This window comes from Vipera ursinii (assembly GCF_947247035.1).
Source record: "Vipera ursinii genome assembly, chromosome: Z".
In the NCBI taxonomy this organism is placed as follows: Eukaryota; Metazoa; Chordata; class Lepidosauria; order Squamata; family Viperidae; genus Vipera; species Vipera ursinii.
The window spans coordinates 124,506,148-124,525,740 of record NC_139517.1 but is presented as its reverse complement, the minus strand read 5'-3'; the positions used below and the strand labels follow the sequence as shown (position 1 = coordinate 124,525,740).

At 44.6% G+C, this 19,593-nt stretch overlaps 1 protein-coding gene across 1 annotated transcript in view; it reads left to right on the top strand.

Annotated features, from left to right (window-relative positions):
* Positions 1-19,593, top strand: part of LOC310648889 (solute carrier family 22 member 13-like) — a gene marked incomplete at both ends in the record, with an annotated part of 31,024 nt that overhangs the window by 552 nt on the left and 10,879 nt on the right. Inside the window, 5 exons of the mRNA XM_083377005.1 lie at positions 3,589-3,692; positions 12,857-13,011; positions 14,131-14,299; positions 15,971-16,091; positions 18,299-18,393. Coding sequence (XP_083233131.1) covers positions 3,589-3,692; positions 12,857-13,011; positions 14,131-14,299; positions 15,971-16,091; positions 18,299-18,393 — 644 coding nt within the window. The remainder of the gene's footprint in view (positions 1-3,588; positions 3,693-12,856; positions 13,012-14,130; positions 14,300-15,970; positions 16,092-18,298; positions 18,394-19,593) is intronic.

The following is a 19,593-nucleotide window of genomic DNA, read 5'->3' as shown; positions in this document are numbered from 1 at the left end:
CCTACAAGTAACCCTTTAAAGACCAGTCATGGGGTCTCCTCCAGGTTGTTGATTGCTGATTGGTTTTTGTTAGAAAAGACACACCATATCACATTGTACCGATCAATTGCCCCAGTTTTTAGTTACTTTGAAAGTCCAATGAACATGTTCATGTTAAGGACCCAAAGTTCTGTAGAACTTAGATCTCAGAGCGACTTCCATCCAGTAAAGAAGAATATTTGTAGCTCAGGGTTGAAATGAAGGACCCTTGCTGCTCTCTGAACTTGGTTATTTTCTTGCAGATGTTTCATTACCCAAAACACTGATAGTGTTACCTAGTTTGGTAATGAAACATCTGCAAGAAAACAACCAAGCTTACAGAGCAACAAGGAACCTTGGCTTCCATCCATGTACTTCACCAGGTTTCACTAGATTCATCAACACTGTACTTCTTCTGTCCAGGTTCCTTTCTAATGACCTGTGAAGAAGGCTAAAAAAATTATCTGGCCCGGGTCTTTTAATGTTTTCATTTTCTTCCTGCATAGTTGCATTATATTACGTTTTGGCCACGTTAAAATGTCTGGACTCCCAGAATTCCCTAGCCAGCATGCATCCAGAGATTTAAACTGTTCAAAGTTGAGAACCCACCGCATTATATTTGGGTTTGGTAAACCCTTCAGAGCAATTAGGGTTAGGGGATATATTAGTTTCCTAAACAGATAAAGAAGTTTTAGACCATAAGAAAAAAATTCAAAATCGGTGTTGACAGCAATGCATTTGTTTGGCCAACTCAAGGTCACAAAATTGATGAGAAAGCTTTTTAAACTGCCAAGAATTGTTTCTACCAGCAGGGGGCATTGCCACATAGCTGCCTATTCAAAATGCGATTAAAGGTAAAGGTAAAGGTTCCCCCGCACATGTGTGCTAGTCGTTTCCAACTCTAGGGGCCGGTGCTCATCTCCGTTTCAAAGTCGAAGAGCCAGCGCTTGTCCGAGGACGTCTCCATGGTCATGTGGCCGGCATGACTAGACGCCAAAGGCGCACAGAACGCTGTTACCTTCCCACCATAGTGGTCCCTATTTTTCTACTTGCATTTTTACGTGCTTTCTAACTGCTAGGTTGGCAGAAGCTGGGACGAGTAACAGGCACTCACTCTGTTACGCAGCACTCGGGATTCGACCCGCCAAACTGCCGACCTTCTGCAATTATGCAATTTGAAATGGCCCACCTAATTATTTAATATGTTTTTTTAAAAACCCTTTCCTTCCTTCCATGGTGTTCTGACAAAAATCCAAACAAAACTTCCCTATGTCTTACCTGTAAGGTATGTGGAGAGAGAATGTGAATTGCCCAAAGTATTGATGCTTAAGATGACACAGCGTCAAGGGCCAGAAATATTGCATCGAACCCGTTCTCAAATCAAGCCTAGGGTTCTTCTGCACTTGAGACATGATTTGAGAACTGGTTCCGTGCAATATTTCTGGCCCTTGACGCTATGTCATCTTAAGGATCAACACTTTTATTTGGGGGGAAACATACCTGAACTGCTCACCAGAATAAAGAGGTTTGCTTGCTTCCTTTCTCGTCTCGTTACCATCTTAGAATAGCAAGTCTCTGATAGGTCCAACAAAAATACAAATGAAAGGATCAAAAGTAAGAAGAGATTGGACAGCCATTTGTCCAGAATGGTATATAGTCTCTTGCTCAAGCAGTAGGTTGGACCAGAAGAACAAAGATGATTAGGGGACTGGAGGCTAAAACATATAAGGAATGGTGGCTGGAATTGGGTATGTCTCGTTTAATGAAGAGAAGGACGAGGGGGGACATGATAGCAGTCTTCCAATATCTCAGGGGCTGCCCCAAAGAAGAGGGAGCCAAGCTATTCTCCAAAGCACCTGAAGGCAGGACAAGAAGCAACAGATGGAAACTAATCCAGGAGAGAAGCAAGCTGGAACTGTGGGGAATTTTCCTAACAGTGAGAACGATTAACCAGTGGAACTGCTTGCCACTAGAAGTTGTGGACGCTCCAACACTGGAGGATTTTAAGAAGAGATTGGACCACCATCTGTCTGCAACGTTATAGGGTTTTCTGCTTGAGCAGGGGGTCGGACTAGGTGACCTCCAAGGTCCCTTCCAATTCTGTTCTTCTGTTAAAACTGATGGTAGAAAAGGATCAAGTGGTCCCCTGAGTCTGCCTTTCGAGGCTTTTTTATTTTTTTTATTTTTAAATGTCAGTTAGTGGACACGTGTTTATCCTAAGCTTGTTTAAAATCAGTTACTGACAATTGGACCCACTCCCTCCACTGGACGTTGGTTGCAGGCTTCCACTATTTCCACCATGCAGGCTTTCTAACGTTGCTTATGCCCGTTGTGTTCTTGATTTTTGCTTAATATTGAAAGTCCCTCCTAGAACCTTATTCACACCCTTAACATACAGGTAGTCCTCAAGTTACAACCACAGCTGAGCCCAAAATTGCTAAGCGAAACATTTGTTATGTGAGTTTTGCCCCATTTTGCGACTTTTTTTTGCCGCCTTTATTAAGTGAATCATTGCACTTGTCAAGTTAGTAAGCCGGTTGTTAAGTGAATTTGGTTTTCCCATTGATTTTGCTCGTCAGAAGGTGGCAAAAGGGGATCACGTGACCCCCCAGGACACTGCGACCGTCATAAATATTAAGTCAGTGGCCAAGCATCTAATTTTGAAAAATGGGTGAAAAATGGTCATAAGTTACTTTTTTCAGTGCCGTTGTAATTGTGGATGGTCACTAAAAGAAACAGTTGTAAGCTGAGGACTACATGTATTTAAAAGCTTCAATTATGTGCCCCCCACATACACACACACTTTCCTTTCTGTCCACCAGGATTTACTTATTCAGTTCCTCCCGTCTCCTGATATCTTTTGTTCCTCAGACCTTGCCCCATTTTTGTTGCTTGCCTCTGGACTCGCTCAATCTTATCGCTGTCTTTTTTTAAGCGAGGTCTCCAGAACTGGACACAATATTCCAAACAGGGTCTGCCTAAAGTCCTATGTGGCACGATCAGGACCTCCTGTTTCTTGTTAATAATAATAATAATAATAATAATAATAATAATAATAATAATAATAATAATTTGGAAGGGACCTTGGAGGTCATCTAGTCCAACCCCCTGCTCAGGCAGGAAACCTTATACCATTTCAGGCAAATGGCTGTCCAGTCTCTCCTTAAAATCCTCCAGTGTTGGAGCATTCACAGCTTCTGGAGGCAGGTAGTTCCACTGGTTAATTGTTCTAACTGTCGGGAAGTTTCTCCTTAGTTCTAGCTTGCTTCTCTCTCTGGTCAGTTTCCATCCATTGCTTCTTGTCCTGCTTTTGGGCGCTTTGGAGAATAGCTTGACTCCCTCTTCTTTGGGGCAGCCCCTGAGATACTGGAACACTGCTATCATGTCACCCCTCACTCTTCTCTTCGTTAAACTACACATACCCATTTCCAGCAACCGTTCCCCATATGTTTTAGCCTCCAGCCCCCTTGACGATCCCTCTTCTAATGCATCATGTACCTCGATCATGGAATAAATTATTTCATCTGTCTGGTTCCTTTTCATTAAATATTTTTCCTTTCCTCCCTTAAGTTCTCCCTGGTGTGTGACAGAACTGATTTAATTGGTATCTCACAGTCCATCTTCATGTCGGGCCTCCTCGTTGGAGCAATTGTGTTAGGACCGTTGAGCGATTGGTAAGATGACCAAAATAATTCCAGTGTGCAGGATGGAAAGTGGCTGGAAGGAAACTTGGGATGGGGCAGAACAGGCTGGTTTGAAAGACAAACCAGGGGATCTTAGGGGTGGCTTTCAAAAACTAGACATCCTTTATGACCAGCTAGGTCAGGGGTCTTCAAACTCGGCCCTTTTATATCCCGTGGACTTCAACTCCCAGAATTCCTCAGCCAGGCATGTTGGCTGAGGAACTCTGGGAGTTGAAGTCCATGAGTCATAAAAGGGCCGAGTTTGAAGATCCCTGAGCTAGGCAAATCCTTCACACGTCCAGGCGTGGACCTGGAGAAGGGGTGGCTTCAAGAGAGCAAAATGACCTGCTTTGCTGACATCAAACCAGGAGCAGTCATGGAATAGAGTACAGGTAGTCCTCGGCTTATAAGCACAGTGGAGGTCCAAATTTCTGTTGCTAAGTGAGACCTTTGTAAGTGTGTCTTGCCCCCATTTTACCACTTTCCTTGCCAAAGTTGTTAAGAGAATTTCTGCAGCTCTTAGGTTAGCAGCACAGTTGTTAAGGAAATTTGGCTTCCCCCGTTGACTTTTCTTGTCAGAAGGTCACAAAAGGGGATCACACGAACCCCCCCCCCAGGACACTGCAACTGTCATAAATATGAGTCAGTTGTCAAGCATCTGACATCTGATCACATGATTGTGGGGGACGTTTCCATTATGTAACTTTGCTTGTGGTAATACACCACATACATTGCTGGAGCAGCTAACGGCTCTCCAGCAACCCAGACTAGCTGTCTCCTGTCCTGCAATTGGCTAGCCCCAGGCGGCAAGAGTGGGTTCAAACCTATTGGCTGCCGCCTAGGGACTAGACTATATATTGTGGCTGGTTGCAGCCACGTTTCAGTACAGTTCTAGTGAGAATAAAGTATGAGTTATCCTGTACTCAGCCTTGTGTCGTCATTCCTGCACTCAAGAGCCCACTACTTAACAGTGGCAACGAAGGTGGGATCCTGCTTCACCGATTAAGAGCTGAAGTTAATGAGGAGTCGGCTGTACATGCCAGAGGGAAGAGGCACTCCCTCCCCTCTAGGCCAGCCAGCAAGCCACACTAGCGGCCTCTCGCTCATTGGATGTATTCCCTGAGCCTTGAAGCAGGATCCGAAGATTGCAGGAATCTGAAGGAAGAATGCCGAAGGTCGGCAAACTAAGAGAATTTGACGTGAAGCATCCAGAATTATGGCCATCTTACCTTTCGCAAGTAGAAACCTATCTGAGAGCAAATCAGATTGCGGAGGAAGGTCTGAAGGCCACAACGTTGCTTTGTGTGTTTGGCCCAGCAACCTTCGATTTGGCAGAGAATCTTTTCGCGCTGACACCCATCGAAGCAGTCTCATACGCAGACCTTAAAAAGAAGCTAACTGGGCACTTCCAGCCCAAGATGTCGGAGATGGCGCAGAGATTCAAATTCGACCAAAGAGTGCAGCTATCCGGGGAGACAGCTTTGGAGTTCATTGCAGGCCTAAGACAGGCTGCACGGCTTTGCAAGTTCTCAAACATAGAAGAACGACTAAGAGACCGGCTCGTCTGTGGCCTTCGGGACAGAACGCTTCAGCAGAGACTGTTTGCTAGACCCAATTTTCTGAGGCACAGGATGAGGTGATGGCCAATGAAGTCGCCGGGCATGCAGTGCACACAGGTCAGCCCACCAAATCTTCAAAAGTCGAAGAATCGGTCCATCTTGAGGTCACCAAATGCACCGGAGAATCGTCAGAAGAAGAACCTGAAATCAACAAACTCCAAAGGCAACCCAATGTGCAACACCACAACAGCCACCAGCGAGAGGACAGTTACAAGGCAGTTCTCTTACCGAGATGTAAGGAGTGCAGAGGCAACCATCTTCGCGCCAACTGCAGATTTCGTTCGGCCACATGTAGAGCTTGCGGAAGGATTGGCCACATCACGATGGTTTGTAGAGCCCGTCAGAGAAACCGGCCACCCAAACACCAGTCGGAGGAACCGACTACGAGAGGTACTGGGGCCCAGGGTCCAGTTAGTGTGGGATTCTTCAGAAGCCGGAGAAGCGTATGCCACACCAGGGCTCGACGCCCCCTCAAGCCCAAACTTAAGCTCTTGGTAGAGCTACAACGAGTTCCATGTAAGATGGAGCTGTATTCCGGCTCTGCAGTCTCAATCATTTTGCAAGACACGTACAACTTTGTGTGTAGGCACACTAACAATTGGGCCAAACTAAGACCCTCAGATATCATTTTAATGGATTTTCAAAATGCTCACGTTAAAGTTAAGGGTGAAGCCACCGTATTGGTAAAATTTAAAGGGTTTTTGGGGCACCTGGATGTAATAGTAGTAGGGGGCCAGAGAACAATTCTCATTGGACTTGATTGGTTTGATGCCTTAGGTATTCAGATTACTGGCATAAACTGGACACAAACGGCAGACCTTATGTCAGTGTGCGAAGAATATGCAGATGTTTTTGATTCAACCCTAGGGACATACACAGGCCCGCCAATTTCTTTTAAGTTAGATCCTAACATTGCCCCAATCAGGGTTAAACCTTGCAGGGTCCCCTTTGCATTAAAACATAAAATTGATTGCAAAATTGATAAGCTTGTAGAACAGGGCGTGTTACAGCCTGATGATGGGGGGGAGTGGGAAACTCCTATTGTCACTCCACTTAAGGCCAACGGGGAAATTCGCATTTGTGCTGATTATAAATGCACATTAAATAAGGCCCTCAAGCAGCATGCTTATCCGGTTCCAGTGGTCAACCATATTTTAGCCTCTTTGCAAGGGGGAACCATTTTTGCTAAACTTGATTTAGCACAGGCCTATCAGCAATTGCCGGTTGATGAGGCCACAGCTGTGGCTTAAATGATCATGACTCACAGAGGGGCGTTCAAAGTCAAACGCTTACAGTTTGGAGTCAGTGTTGCATCGGGTATTTTCCAAGGGATTATGGAACGTACACTTGTGAAATTTGAGCGGGCCACGAACAAGGAGTATATATCGGAGGTGGTGACCCTTTGAGAGCTGTATGCAACGAAATTTCATTTTGATGTATGCCGATTGGTGTACATTCAAAGTGACAATAAAGTTATCATCACTTAAGGGTATCCAGGGCGACTGCCCTTATTTTGATGATGTTCTTATTGCAGGGGAATCCCCAGAAGTGTTGGCCAGAAGGCTCAGGGCTGTTTTGCAGAGGCTTCGCAAAGCAGGCCTCAAATTAAAAAAGAACAAGTGTAGTATTGGGGTTTCATCAACAGAATTCTTGGGTTTCCACATTGATGCTAACGGCATTCACCCCGCTGATTCTAAAGTGAAGGCCATTAAAATGGCTCCTAGGCCAAAATCAATAGGAGAGCTGCAAGCATTTTTGGGTCTCCTAAACTTTTGTCACACATTCCTACCTCATAAGGCAGCAATAGCAGAGCCCCTCCACAGGCTGCTTGACAAAAAAGCCCCTTGGAAATGGGCTAACTTACATGACAAAAGTTTCCAGGATTTGAAAGCACTTCTGTCAGAAAAGTCCACTGTAACTCATTACATAGAGTCTAAACCTGTATGTCTTGTATGTGATGCATCTCCCTATGGGGTGGGGGCGGACTTAAGCCACATAGAGAAAAATGGGAAACAGGTCCCTATTGCATTTTACTCAAGGACTTTGTCCTCTGCTGAGCGCAACTATGTACAGAAGTTGCTGGAGTTAAAAAAAATTCATGATTATTTATATGGCAGGGATTTTACTGTCTACACTGACCACAAACCTCTGTTGGGACTGTTCACAATGGACAAACAAACCCCCCACATACTATCTCCAAGAATGTTGAGATGGTCTATTTTTTTGTCTGCATACAATTTTAAATTAATTCACAAACCAGGAAAGGAAATGGGCCATGCTGATGGCCTCATCAGACTACCACTGCCACTAATGGATCCAGATCCAGCTCCTGCTGCTAGAATACTGTCCATACAGGACATACCTGAGATTCCCCTCCATGCAGGGGACATTGCTGCTGAAACTGCCACAGATAAAATACTTAGTAGAGTGTTGTCATGGGTATACACGGGCTGGTTGGAAAAAAGTCCAGACTCTGAATTTCAAAGTTTTTTTGTCAGGAGACATGAGTTGTCTGCACATAAAGGGTGCATTTTATGGGGTAATAGAGTCATAATTCCCACTTCCCTAAGAGACAGGGTTTTACACTCATTTCATGAAGGCCATCCAGGCATTGTCAGAATGAAAGCTTTAGCTAGAAGCTACCTTTGGTGGCCTGGCCTTGATAAGGACATTGAGAGTCAAGTCCATGGTTGTTATACATGCCAGCAATCTAGGCCTGAAATACCACAGGCTCCAGTTCACAGGTGGGAGGAAACGCACACTCCCTGGTCTAGGATTCACATAGACTATGCTGGGCTTTTTCAGGGGCAGCTTTTCCTGATAGTAGTGGATAGCCACTCAAAATGGCTGGAAGTAATTCCAGTTCCTAACATGACTACTGCTAGGACCATCCAGGTGCTGAGAAAACTCTTTGCAACACATGGGTTGCCTGATGTCTTAGTTTCTGACAATGGAGCCCAATTCAGTGTTGCTGAATTTCAGGCTTTCCTTAGAGCTAATCTCATCAGACATGCAACGTCTGCACCCTTTCATCCATCTTCTAATGGTCAAGCCGAACACATGGTGAGGACAACAAAGGAGGCACTCAAGCGCATTGTCACAGGTGACTTGCATCACAGATTGGCAGATTTTTTTACTCTGCCAGCATTCTACACCCTGCACGGCCACAGGTAAAAGTCCTGCAGAACTATGTTGGGGGAGGCGTTTGATTACTAAACTGGACAGGTTGCATCCAGACAGAGTGGCAGCAGAAGCCTCTCGACCAAAGCCTCTGAGGGGGCTGCACATGGGCGATTGGGTATGGGCCAGGAACTATGGTCAAGGGAATTTATGGGTTCCTGGTCAAATTACCAAGGCATCCGGACCCCTATCTTATGAAGTGGGGTTGGAGGGAGGGCAAGTTGTCAGAAGACACATTGATCAACTCAGGAAAAGGTTTCCAGAATGGCCACTAAGTGAGGACTGCATCATAAGTCCCTCCCAAGGTCCTCAAACTTGTGGCCAAGCCAGCCCTCACTTGGATCACCAGGGTTTTTCCTTCTCAGAGGAGATGGAATCTGAGGAAGAACCAGGTAGCACAGGAGTACAACATGGACCTCCTGACGAAGTGAGCCAGCTGAACTTCAGCAAGCACTGTGCCTACTCTGCTGAACAGACTGACTCTGGGGTGGGCCAACCTGGTGAGGCCAGCCAGAGCATTTCAAATCCCCTTGACTCTGGAGCACAAAGGGACATGAATCTAACCAGCCCACTGGGTAAGCTAGTAGACCACAAGGTGATGGAAACTCCAAGATGTTCCTGTAGGCCACACAAGCCTCCTGCGTACCTCACAGATCACATTGTTAAATAAAGTGATGTATATTGTTGAAAAACTTGTTACCACTAACTACAGAAACTAGTGCATTGTGAAACTGCTCATTACTGCAATGGAAGCATGTTCATTAGACGTTGTTTAATCTCATTGTATTTATTTAATGTGCATTTATAATCAGCACAAATGCAAATTTCCCCGTTGGCCTTAAGTGGAGTGACAGTAGGAGTTTCCCACTCCCCCCCCCCCATCAACAGGTTGTAACATGTCCTGTTCTACAAGCTTATCGATTTTGGAATCATTTTTGTGCTTTAAGGCAAAGGGGACCCTGCGAGGTTTAACCCTAATTGGAACAACATTAGGATCTAACTTAAAAGAAATAGGCAGGCCTGTGTATGTCCCTAGAGTTGAATCAAAAACATCCGCGTATTCTTCGCACACTGACATGAGGTCTGCAGTTTGTGTCTGGTTTATGCCAGTAATCTGAATACCTAAGGCATCAAACCAATCAAGTCCAATAAGACTCGTTCTCTGCCCCCCTACTACTATTACATCCAGGTGCCCCAAAAACCCTTTAAATTTTACCAATACGGTGGCTTCACCCTTAACTTTAACATGAGCATTTTGAAAATCCGTTAAAATGATATCTGAGGGTCTTAGTTTACCCCAATTGTTGCTGCGCCTACACAATAAGTCAAATGTGTCTTGTGAAATGATTGAGACTGCAATTCCATCTTACATGGAACTCCTTGTAGCTCTACCAAGAGCTTAAGTTTGGGTTTCAGGGGGCGTCGAGCCCCTGTGCGGCATACGCTTCTACAGCTTCTGAAGAATCCCACACTAACTGGACCATGGCCCCCAGTACCTCTCCTAGTCGCTTCTTCTGACTGGTGTTTGGGTGGCTGGTCTCTCTGATGGGCTCTCCAAACCACCGGGATGTGGCCTGTTGTTCCGCAAGCTCTACATGTGGCCGAACGAAATCTGCAATTGGCGCGAAGATGGTTGCCTCCACACCCCTTACATCTTGGTAAGAGAACTGCCTTGTAACTGTCATCTCTCTGGAGGTTGTTGCAGTGTTACACATTGGATTGCCTTTGAAGTCTGTTGATTTCGGGTTGTTCTTCCTCTGACGATTCTCCGGTGCATTTGGCGACCTCAAGATTGTTCGACTTTTGAAGGTTTGGTAGGCTGAACTGTCTGCACTGCGCCCCCGGCGGCTTTGTTGGCCATCACCTCGTCCTGTGCCTCGGAAAACGTTAAGTTGGGTCTAGCAAACAGTCTCTGCTGAAGCGTTCTGTCCTGAAGGCCACAGATGAGCTGGTCTCTTAGTCGTTCTTCTAATTTTGAGAACTTGCAAAGGCGTGTGGCCTGTCTTAGGCCTGCAATGAACTCCGAAGCGGTCTCTCCGGATAGCTGCACTCTTTGGTCGAATTTGAATTTCCGCGCCATTTCCGACATCTTGGGCTGGAAGTGCCCAGTTAGCTTCTTCTTAAGATCTGTGTATGAGACTGCTTCGATGGGCGTCGGTGTGAAAAGATTCTCTGCCAATTCAAAGGTTGCTGGGCTGCACACGCAAAGCAACGTTGCGGCCTTCACACCTTCCTCAACGATCTGATTTGCTCTCAGATAGTTTTCTACTTGCGAAAGGTAAGATGGCCATTCTTCCGGATGCTTCACGTCAAATTTTCTTAATTTGCCGACCTTCGGCATTCTTCCTTTAGATTCTTGCAATCTTCGGATCCTGCTTCAAGGCTCAGGGAATGCATCCGCTGAGCGAGAGGCCGTTAGTGTGGCTTGCTAGCCGGCCTAGAGTGGGGGGGGGGGAAATGCCTCTTCCCTCCGGCGTGTGCTGCCGACCCCTCGTTGACTTCATCTCTTAATCGGCGAAGCAGGATCCCACCTTCGTCGCCACTGTTAAGTAGTGGGCTCTTGAGTGCAGGAATGACGACACAAGGCTGAGTACAGGATAACTCATACTTTATTCTCACTAAAACTGTACTGAAACATGGCTGCAACCAGCCACAATATATAGTCTAGTCCCTAGGCGGCAGCCAATAGGTTTGAACCCACTCTTGCTGCCAATTGCAGGACAGGAGACAGCTTGTCTGGGTTACTGGAGAGCCATTAGCTGTTCCAGCAACGCACATGGGGTATCACCACAAGCTCAGTACATAACAGTCTCCAGTCCTGCAATTGGCTAGCCCAAGGCGGCAAGAGTGGGTTCAAACCTATTGGCTGCCACCTACGGGCTAGATTATATATTGTGGCTGGTTGCAGCACAAGTTTCAGTACAGTTCTAGCGAGAATAAAGTATGAGTTATCCTGTATTCAGCCTCTACTTTTTAAAGTGCCGTTGTAACTTCGAACGGTCACTAAATGAACTGTTGTAAGTCAAGGACTACCTATATTCTAAAAAAAAGGTTAGAGCAAGTTGTTTGGAACTTTTGCCATTCACTAAGCAAATTTTTGGAACTGAGGGTTGATCTGGATTGATGGCTGAGTATTTCTTTTGGGTGTTAAGGTCCATACCTGGATAGACTTCCACCTGCTCAGAAAGTGCTACAAACAGTTTTGGTTGTGGTCCTTAGATGAAAGAGGTCCCTCGGAAAGTAACGCTCAACTTACAAATACAATTGGGACCCATCACAAGACACAACACAAGGCCTCTCACAAGACCCTCTTTTGACACACCCACACACGAAGCCTTTATAAGCAAAAGAACACAGACACTGACATCCCCTAGTCCAGGGGTAGGCAACCTCGGCTCTTTTATGACTCGTGGACTTCAACTCCCAGAATTCCTGAGCCAGGTATGCTGAGGGGAAAGGGAGAGGTTTCCATGCTGAACCAAGCTGACTCAGAATTCTGGGAGTTGAAGTCCACCAGTCATAAAAGAGCCAAGGTTGCCTACCCCTGGCTTAGGCCTAGGCCACTTGATGACTCGTGGACTTCAACTCCCAGAATTCCTGAGCCAGGATGCCTCAACATGGAAACCTCTCCATTTTCCCTCAGCATGGCTGGCTCAGGAATTCTGGGAGTTGAAGTCCCCGAGTCATAAAAGAGCCCAGGTTGCCTACCCCTGGCTTAGGCCTAGGCCACTTGATGACTCGTGGACTTCAACTCCCAGAATTCCTGAGCCAGGATGGCTCAACATGGAAACCTCTCCATTTTCCCTCAGCATGGCTGGCTCAGGAATTCTGGGAGTTGAAGTCCCCGAGTCATAAAAGAGCCCAGGTTGCCTACCCCTGCCTAAACTCTGATGATGATGTTACCTAGCTTGGTAACAGAAAACCATCCCATAAACTCAGATAAGCCTCCACCCTCATCCTACACCAGAGTTAGAAATATTTGCGGCTATTGCAGAATTTTTGCAGTTAAGCAGTGCTTTTTTTAAGTGAGTTGAGCTTGATTTTATGACCTTTTTGCCATGGTTGTTAAGCGAATCAATGGGGTTAAATAAACCGCATGGCTGTTAACCAAATCCAGCTTTCTCCAGTTAGAAGCTGACTGGGAAGGTTGCAAATGGTGATCACTGCAACCATCGTAAATGCACAAGAGCTGCCGAGCATATAAATTGTGATCACGTGACTGTGAGGATGCTGTGATAGTAGTGTAAGGATCGGTTGTAAGTCAGGGGGTTTTCAGTGCTATTGTAAGTTTGAACATGGTTGTAAATCAAGGTCTACTTGTAATGGCAAACTTAGCCAAACATTCTTCTCCTTCAGGTATGGCCGAAGACCCGTCGCCTTGTTATCTCTGCTTCTCGAAGGGGTGTCAGGAGTTGCTGTAGCCTTCGCCCCCAGTTTTTACCTCTATTGTGCACTCCGATTTCTGCTGGGAGCAGCTCTTTCTGGGATCTCAATAAGCAGCATAGCTCTTTGTAAGTCCTTAATCTAACCCTGGGGTGTGCACTTACGGTGATGATAAGACCCCTGCTGGCACAGTGGTTAGAATGCAACATTGCAGGCTGACTCTGCCCACAGCCAGCAGTTTGATCCTGTCCGGCTCAAGGTTGACTCAGCCTTCCATCCTTCCAAGGTTGGTAAAATGAGGATCCAGATTGTTGGGGGCCACAGGCTGACATTGTAAACCTCTCAGAGAGGGCTGTAAAACACTGTAAAGCGGTATATAAGTTTAAGTGCTATTGGTATTGGTACAGCCATCTGTCTGTCTGTCTGTCTATCTATTATCTCTCTCTATCATCTATTATCTGTCTATCTATCTATCTATCTATCTATCTATCTATCTATCTATCTATCTATTATCTCTCTCTATCATCTATTATCTGTCTGTCTGTCTCTCTCTCTCTGTCTCTCTCTCTATTATCTCTCTCCATCTCTATACTATCTATCTATCATCTATTGCTAAGCTTGTAAGCCGCCCTGAGTCTTCGGAGAAGGGCGGGATATAAATGGAATTAAAATAAAAATAAATAAAAAATAAATAAATCTATCTATCTATCTATCTATCTATCTATCTATCTATCTATCTATCTATTATCTCTATCTATCATCTATTATCTGTCTGTCTGTCTGTCTGTCTGTCTGTCTCTCTCTCTCTTATCTCTCTCCATCTCTATACTATCTATCTATCTATCTATCTATCTATCTATCTATCTATCTATCTATCTATCTATCATCTATCTATCTATCTATCTATCTATCTATCTATCTATCTATCTATCTATCTATCTATCTATCTATCTATCTATCTATCCTCTATCTGAATCTAAATGAGGGCAAAGATTGTTGGTGGGGGCGCAATAGGCTGACTGTAAACCGCTCAGAGAGGGCTGTAAAGCACTGTGAAGCGGTATATAAATCTAAGTGCTACGTGCTGTTGTCTTTGATGATTAATGCTGATGTTGATGATTCGGTTATTCCCAGTCTTAAACAATTTAGATGAAGAGACCAAAGGCGAACTCATCAAATTTGCAGGGGGCGAGATAGCAGACTGACCTCTGCTTTTCCCCCCCCTCTGCTCCAACCTTCTTTCTCAGGCACTGAGTGGGTCGGTGTTGCCTATCGTCCACACACCCTGATCGTTAGTCATGTGACTTTTGCTTTGGGACAAATGATCCTGGCTGGCTTAGCTTACGGCCTTCAGGATTGGCGGCTCCTTCAGATTGCTGGTTCTGCCCCAATTTTACTTTGCTTTTTCTACATATGGTAAGTACTGGGTTCCAACCCTGCTGTCAACTCCTTTTTAAGATTTGGTTGGAGGTATAAACGGATTTTTAGTATGACACCAAATATCTTCCAAGTGTATAACTAAGAAGCATTGTGTAAACATTATATACAGGTAGTCCTTATGGCCACAACTGAGCCCAAACTTTCTGTGGCTAAGTGAAACATTCGTTAAGCGAGTTTTACCCCATTTTACGATCTTTCTTGCAACAGCGCAGTTGTTAATTATACAGTTGTTAAGTGAATCTGTCTTCCCCATTGACTTTGCTTGTTAGAAGGGATCACAAAAAGAGATCGTATGACCCCGGGATACTGCAACCGTCATAAATATAAGTCAGCTGCCAAGCATCTGAATTTCGATCACTTATGCTACAACGGTCATAAGTGTGAAAAACAGTCATGTCACTTTTTTCAGTGCTGTGGTCACTTTGAACGATCACTAAACAAACTAAGGACTACCTGTAGTGATATACAGCTACTTCTTGCTTAATGACCAGTCACTTAACAACTGTTCAAGTTTATGAGAGATTCTAAAACAGACATGTCAAACACAAGGCCCGGGGGGCGGATCCAGCCCGCAAAGTGGTTTCATGCGGCCCGCGAAGCCATCCTGGAAACAGTGAGGGAACGGCCCCTACTGCCTTGGCCCTGGCCCAGAGACCCTCCTTCTGCCAGAGACCCCAAGATCTGTCCCACTCCTGCCCGGGCCCCCATAGGCACCCTTGATGCGAATGAGGTAGAGCTGGCCACGCCCACCCAGTAGGCCATACGCACTCTAGCCACGCCCACCCAGGCCACACCCACCCGGCCCCCTGAGGGCAACCGCAATGCTGATGTGGCCCTCAATGAAATTGAGTTTGACACCTCTGTTCTAAAAGGTTGCTTACAACCCATCTTTAAAGTTATAGTTGATGCACATGTCTCCTGCAATCTCATGATCACATTTCAGGCACCTGGTTCAAGTTTACAGCTGTGATTTGCAAAGATGTTTGCCTTTTTTCCAGCCGAAAACAATTAAAAAAGTGCCCATTCTGGATATGCTTAAAGACCATGTGGTTTGATTAACGACCACATGATTTTCTTAATGACCAATGTAACTCACTTTACAATCACTGTAAAAAAATGATTGTAAAATTGAGTCGGGTAACATGATGACTTGCATAATGATCACAACAACTTACAATCAAAATTCCGGGTCTAATCGTGGTCGTTAAGCGAGGACTACCTGCATATATCTGCCAGAAAAGAAAGAAAGAAAAAGAAGAAAAAGAAGAAAAACAGCTCAGGAAGTGTTAATTAGAATTAATTTCATGTAAAACAACTGTTATTTATTATTCTTGTGCCAGCCCTCTTGGATAGGGTAAGCAAAAGTGGGGTGTCAATCAGAAAAATTGAGATGGCAGTGTGGCCTGCAAAGCCAGCCTTGGCTTTTTTTTTTTACATGCATTGCATGTGAACACAAGAAAAAGGAGGCTTGACCCCCTTGACCCCGTCATGACCCTTTTGACTCCCTATCCAAGGATAGTCCTTGAGAATTAAATTAGATCTGCCTCAAGTGGTCAGTGTGAGAGAAATTCTGTGTCGTTTGATAAGAGGCGCTATCTCTCCAAGATTTGAAATTATTTGCTTGCTTGCCACACCAATATTTTTCAGGGTCCTTCCTGAGTCTGCTCGGTGGCTTGCAATGAAAGGCAAAATAGAAGAAGCTAAAAAACTTCTACAAAAAGTAGCCTCTGTGAACAAGCGGGCCATCCCTCCGAAACTGTTAGAGCAGGTGAGTTTTTGTTCTGTCTGGTTTTCTGTTCCTGCAAAGTTATTTTTGCGGAGATCGCTAAGAGTCCAAATCAAACGTCGTTGGAAACAACCTGGGAATGAAGAAATTGTCCGATGAGGTGGAGGTTTTTTAAGAAAAGACTGGACAACGGTTTGTCCAGGATAGAATAAAGACATCTGCCTTAGTCAGGAAGTTGGACTTGAAAACCTCCAATCTTTCTACCAACCGTATTTATTTATTTAGCGTATGGCTGGTCACACACAGAATTAAAAGCACCAACCGTATGACTCTATTTCTATTTATTAAGTCACTCTCAGACATGCATTGCATAAGCGCCCTTTGCATTATGTTTTATGTATATTTATTCATTATTAAGAAATTTTATATGGCCAGCCAACTCACTCACTGTGTCTCCAGGTGGCCCTGTATAAAAATCATCTCCCTGGTAACAACAATCAGATTCACAACTTGATAAGCAGCCTATCATTCAGAGGTCCCTAGGCCCGCTGGTCAAACCAAGTCTTCAGGGCTTTTCGGAAGAGGGTTGAAGTGGGGGCCACTCTTATCTCTGCAGGGATGTTGTTCCACAGGGAATGAGCCACCACGAAGAAGGTGCTTCTTCTTGGTCCCACTAGTTCAGGGGTAGTCAACCTTGGCTCTTTTATGACTCGTAGACTTCAACTCCCAGAATTCCTGAGCCAGCTTGGCTCAGCTTGGAAACCTCTCCCTTTCCCCTCAGCATGGCCGGCTCAGGAATTCTGGGCAGAAAATCCCCCTGTCAAAACGAGTGACGTTCACGAGTGAGTTAACAGCCACCATCTTGACTCCTTCCATCCATGGAGGCCTCTGGGTATTTTTGCAGTCCTTCATGGTGAGCCCTTTCTAAAGAAAGTCGAGACTTTTGCAGATCAAGGTGATATTCTAGTTAGTCTGAGATTATGTCACAGCCTTATGGGTTCTGGGGTTCTAGACCTAGAGACTAGCATGAAACTATCTAGTTGCTTAAATTATCTTTAAGCCTATTTTTAAAAGGATCCAGAATAGATGATGATGATGATGATGATGATGATGATGATGATGATGATGATGATGATGATGATGTTGGAAGGGACCTTGGAGGTCATCTAGTCCAACCCCCTGCTCAAGCAGGAAACCCTATACCATTTCAGGCAAATGGCTGTCCAGTCTCCTCTTAAAAACTTCCAGTGTTGGAGCATTCACCACTTCTGGAGGCAGGTTGTTCCACTGGTTAATTGTCCTAACTGTCAGGAAGTTTCTCCTTAGTTCTAGGTTGCTTCTCTCTTTGGTTAGTTTCCATCCATTGCTTCTTGTCCTGCCTTCAGGTGCTTTGGAGAATAGCTTGACTCCCTCTTCTTTGGGGCAGCCCCTGAGATACTGGAAGACTGCTATCATGTCCCCCTTCGTCCTTCTCTTCATTAAACTAGACACGCCCAATTCCAGCAACTGTTCCTTATATGTTTTAGCCTCCGGTCCCCTAATCATCTTTGTTGCTCTTCTCTGCACTCTTTCTAGAGTCTCAGCATTACATTATCTCCATAATAATGTTATTGCCCAAGTGACGTTAGACATGACAATATTTTTTATTTAATGAACATTTGAGAAGAACAGACATTCTCTTCCTGAGATACTGTTAAACAGAGATGCAGGTAGTCCTCAACTTACAACCACAATTTAGCCCAAAATTTCTGTTGCTAAGAGACACAGTTGTTAGTTGAGTTTTGCCTCATTTTACAACCTTCCTCGCCACAGTTGTTAAGTAAATCACTGCAGTTGTTAAGTTAGTAACACGGTTGTTAAGTGAATCTGGCTTCCCCATTGACTTTGCTTGTCAGAAGGTCACAAAAGGGGGGATCACACGACCTCTGGGGCGCGGCAGCCCGTCATAAACGTGAATCAGTTGCCAGATGTCTGAATTCTGATCACGTGACTAGGGGGAGGCTGCAAAGTTCATTAAGTGTGAAAAACGATCATAAGTCACTTTTTCTAGTGCCGTTGTATCTTCAACAGTCACTAAATGAGCTATTGTAAGTCAAGGACTATCTGTAGTTGTGGTTCAACACATCTGGAGAAGTGACTAACCAGAAGCCTGCCTAGAAGCGGAAAACAAATTCCCAGAATAGTAAAAACGAAAAAGGGACATTCTCCCTCACACTTTTATTCTTTAATTTTCTCATCTTTTAATAAAGCTGATACCTGAAAAGAAATCCAACTCTTCAACACTTTTGGACCTCATTAGAAATCCCCAGTTAGCAAAAGTGACCCTGATAATTTCCCTAATCTGGTAAGTATGTTGTGTCTTTCATAGACAATTCAAACGCTTTGATAAAAATAACAATTTCCAACTCAAAAGGGTTCAGAAAGTTCATCCTCCTGGGGGAAAAAAAATATTAATCTAACGGGGCTAATCACATCCATTGGCGTAATTCTCACTCAATAAAAGAACTTAAAGTGACCTTGGAGAAGGTATCAAAGAGTTGTTAAGTTGTTGTTAAGAAGGAGCATGGATAAGAGACTGCACCGGTCGAAAACAGAAGGCAGTGTGAAAATGGAACGCAAAATAATCCCACGATTTTGTTTAATGCAAGGTGAGGAAGACAGAATTTCAGAGAGATTGATATCGTCTCTTTGATGTTGGTGAAGTCAAGACAGAGATTGCAAGGATTCCAGAAATGCTACATTATTGTTGTAGGGTGTAATAACTGCAAACTGGAAAAAAAAAATACCCTGGGGTTTAGAGATATACTCCTCTTTGAGACCCACTTTAATGCGCGCGCCCCGCCCCCTGCTACTTTTCCCAAAGTCAGCTCTCTCTATAACTTTACCAAACAAGACAGTAATGGGAGATTTGCTTATCTAGCCTCCTATTCATATAAGCAGTCCTCAACTTACAACCACAACTGAAATTGGAATCTCCATCACCGAGTGAGGCAGTTGTTAAATGAATGACACCTGATTTTACAAACTTTTTGCTGCAGTTGTTAAGCTAATCGCTGCGACTGTTAAGCGAATCACACAGTCATTAAGTGAATCTGACTTCCCCTATTGACTTTTCTTGTTGAAAGCTGGCAGGGACGGTTGCAGAGAGCAGCGGCCTGATTCCAAGATGTTGTAACTGACACACACACACACACGCACGCACACGCACACGCACACACACATGCCGGTTGCCAAGTGCTTGAATTGCAACCAAGTGACCACAGAAATGCTACAATAGTCATAAGTGCGAGGAGAAGTCAGATGTCTCTTTTCTTCAGTGGGGTCACAACTTCAAACAGTTGCTAAATGAATGATCATAAGTCAAGGACTATGTGTATAGCTATTTAAATGCCTCTTCTGCAAGTTTTTCGTACATCCCTGTAAAAATAGCATTGATTTGGGGAATAGGAAAAGAAAATGTAGTATTTATCAACTTTATGTTGTGTATTCTCCTTTTAATGGTAACAATGTCTCCTTCCTTCCTTCTTTCCTTCCTTCCTTCCTT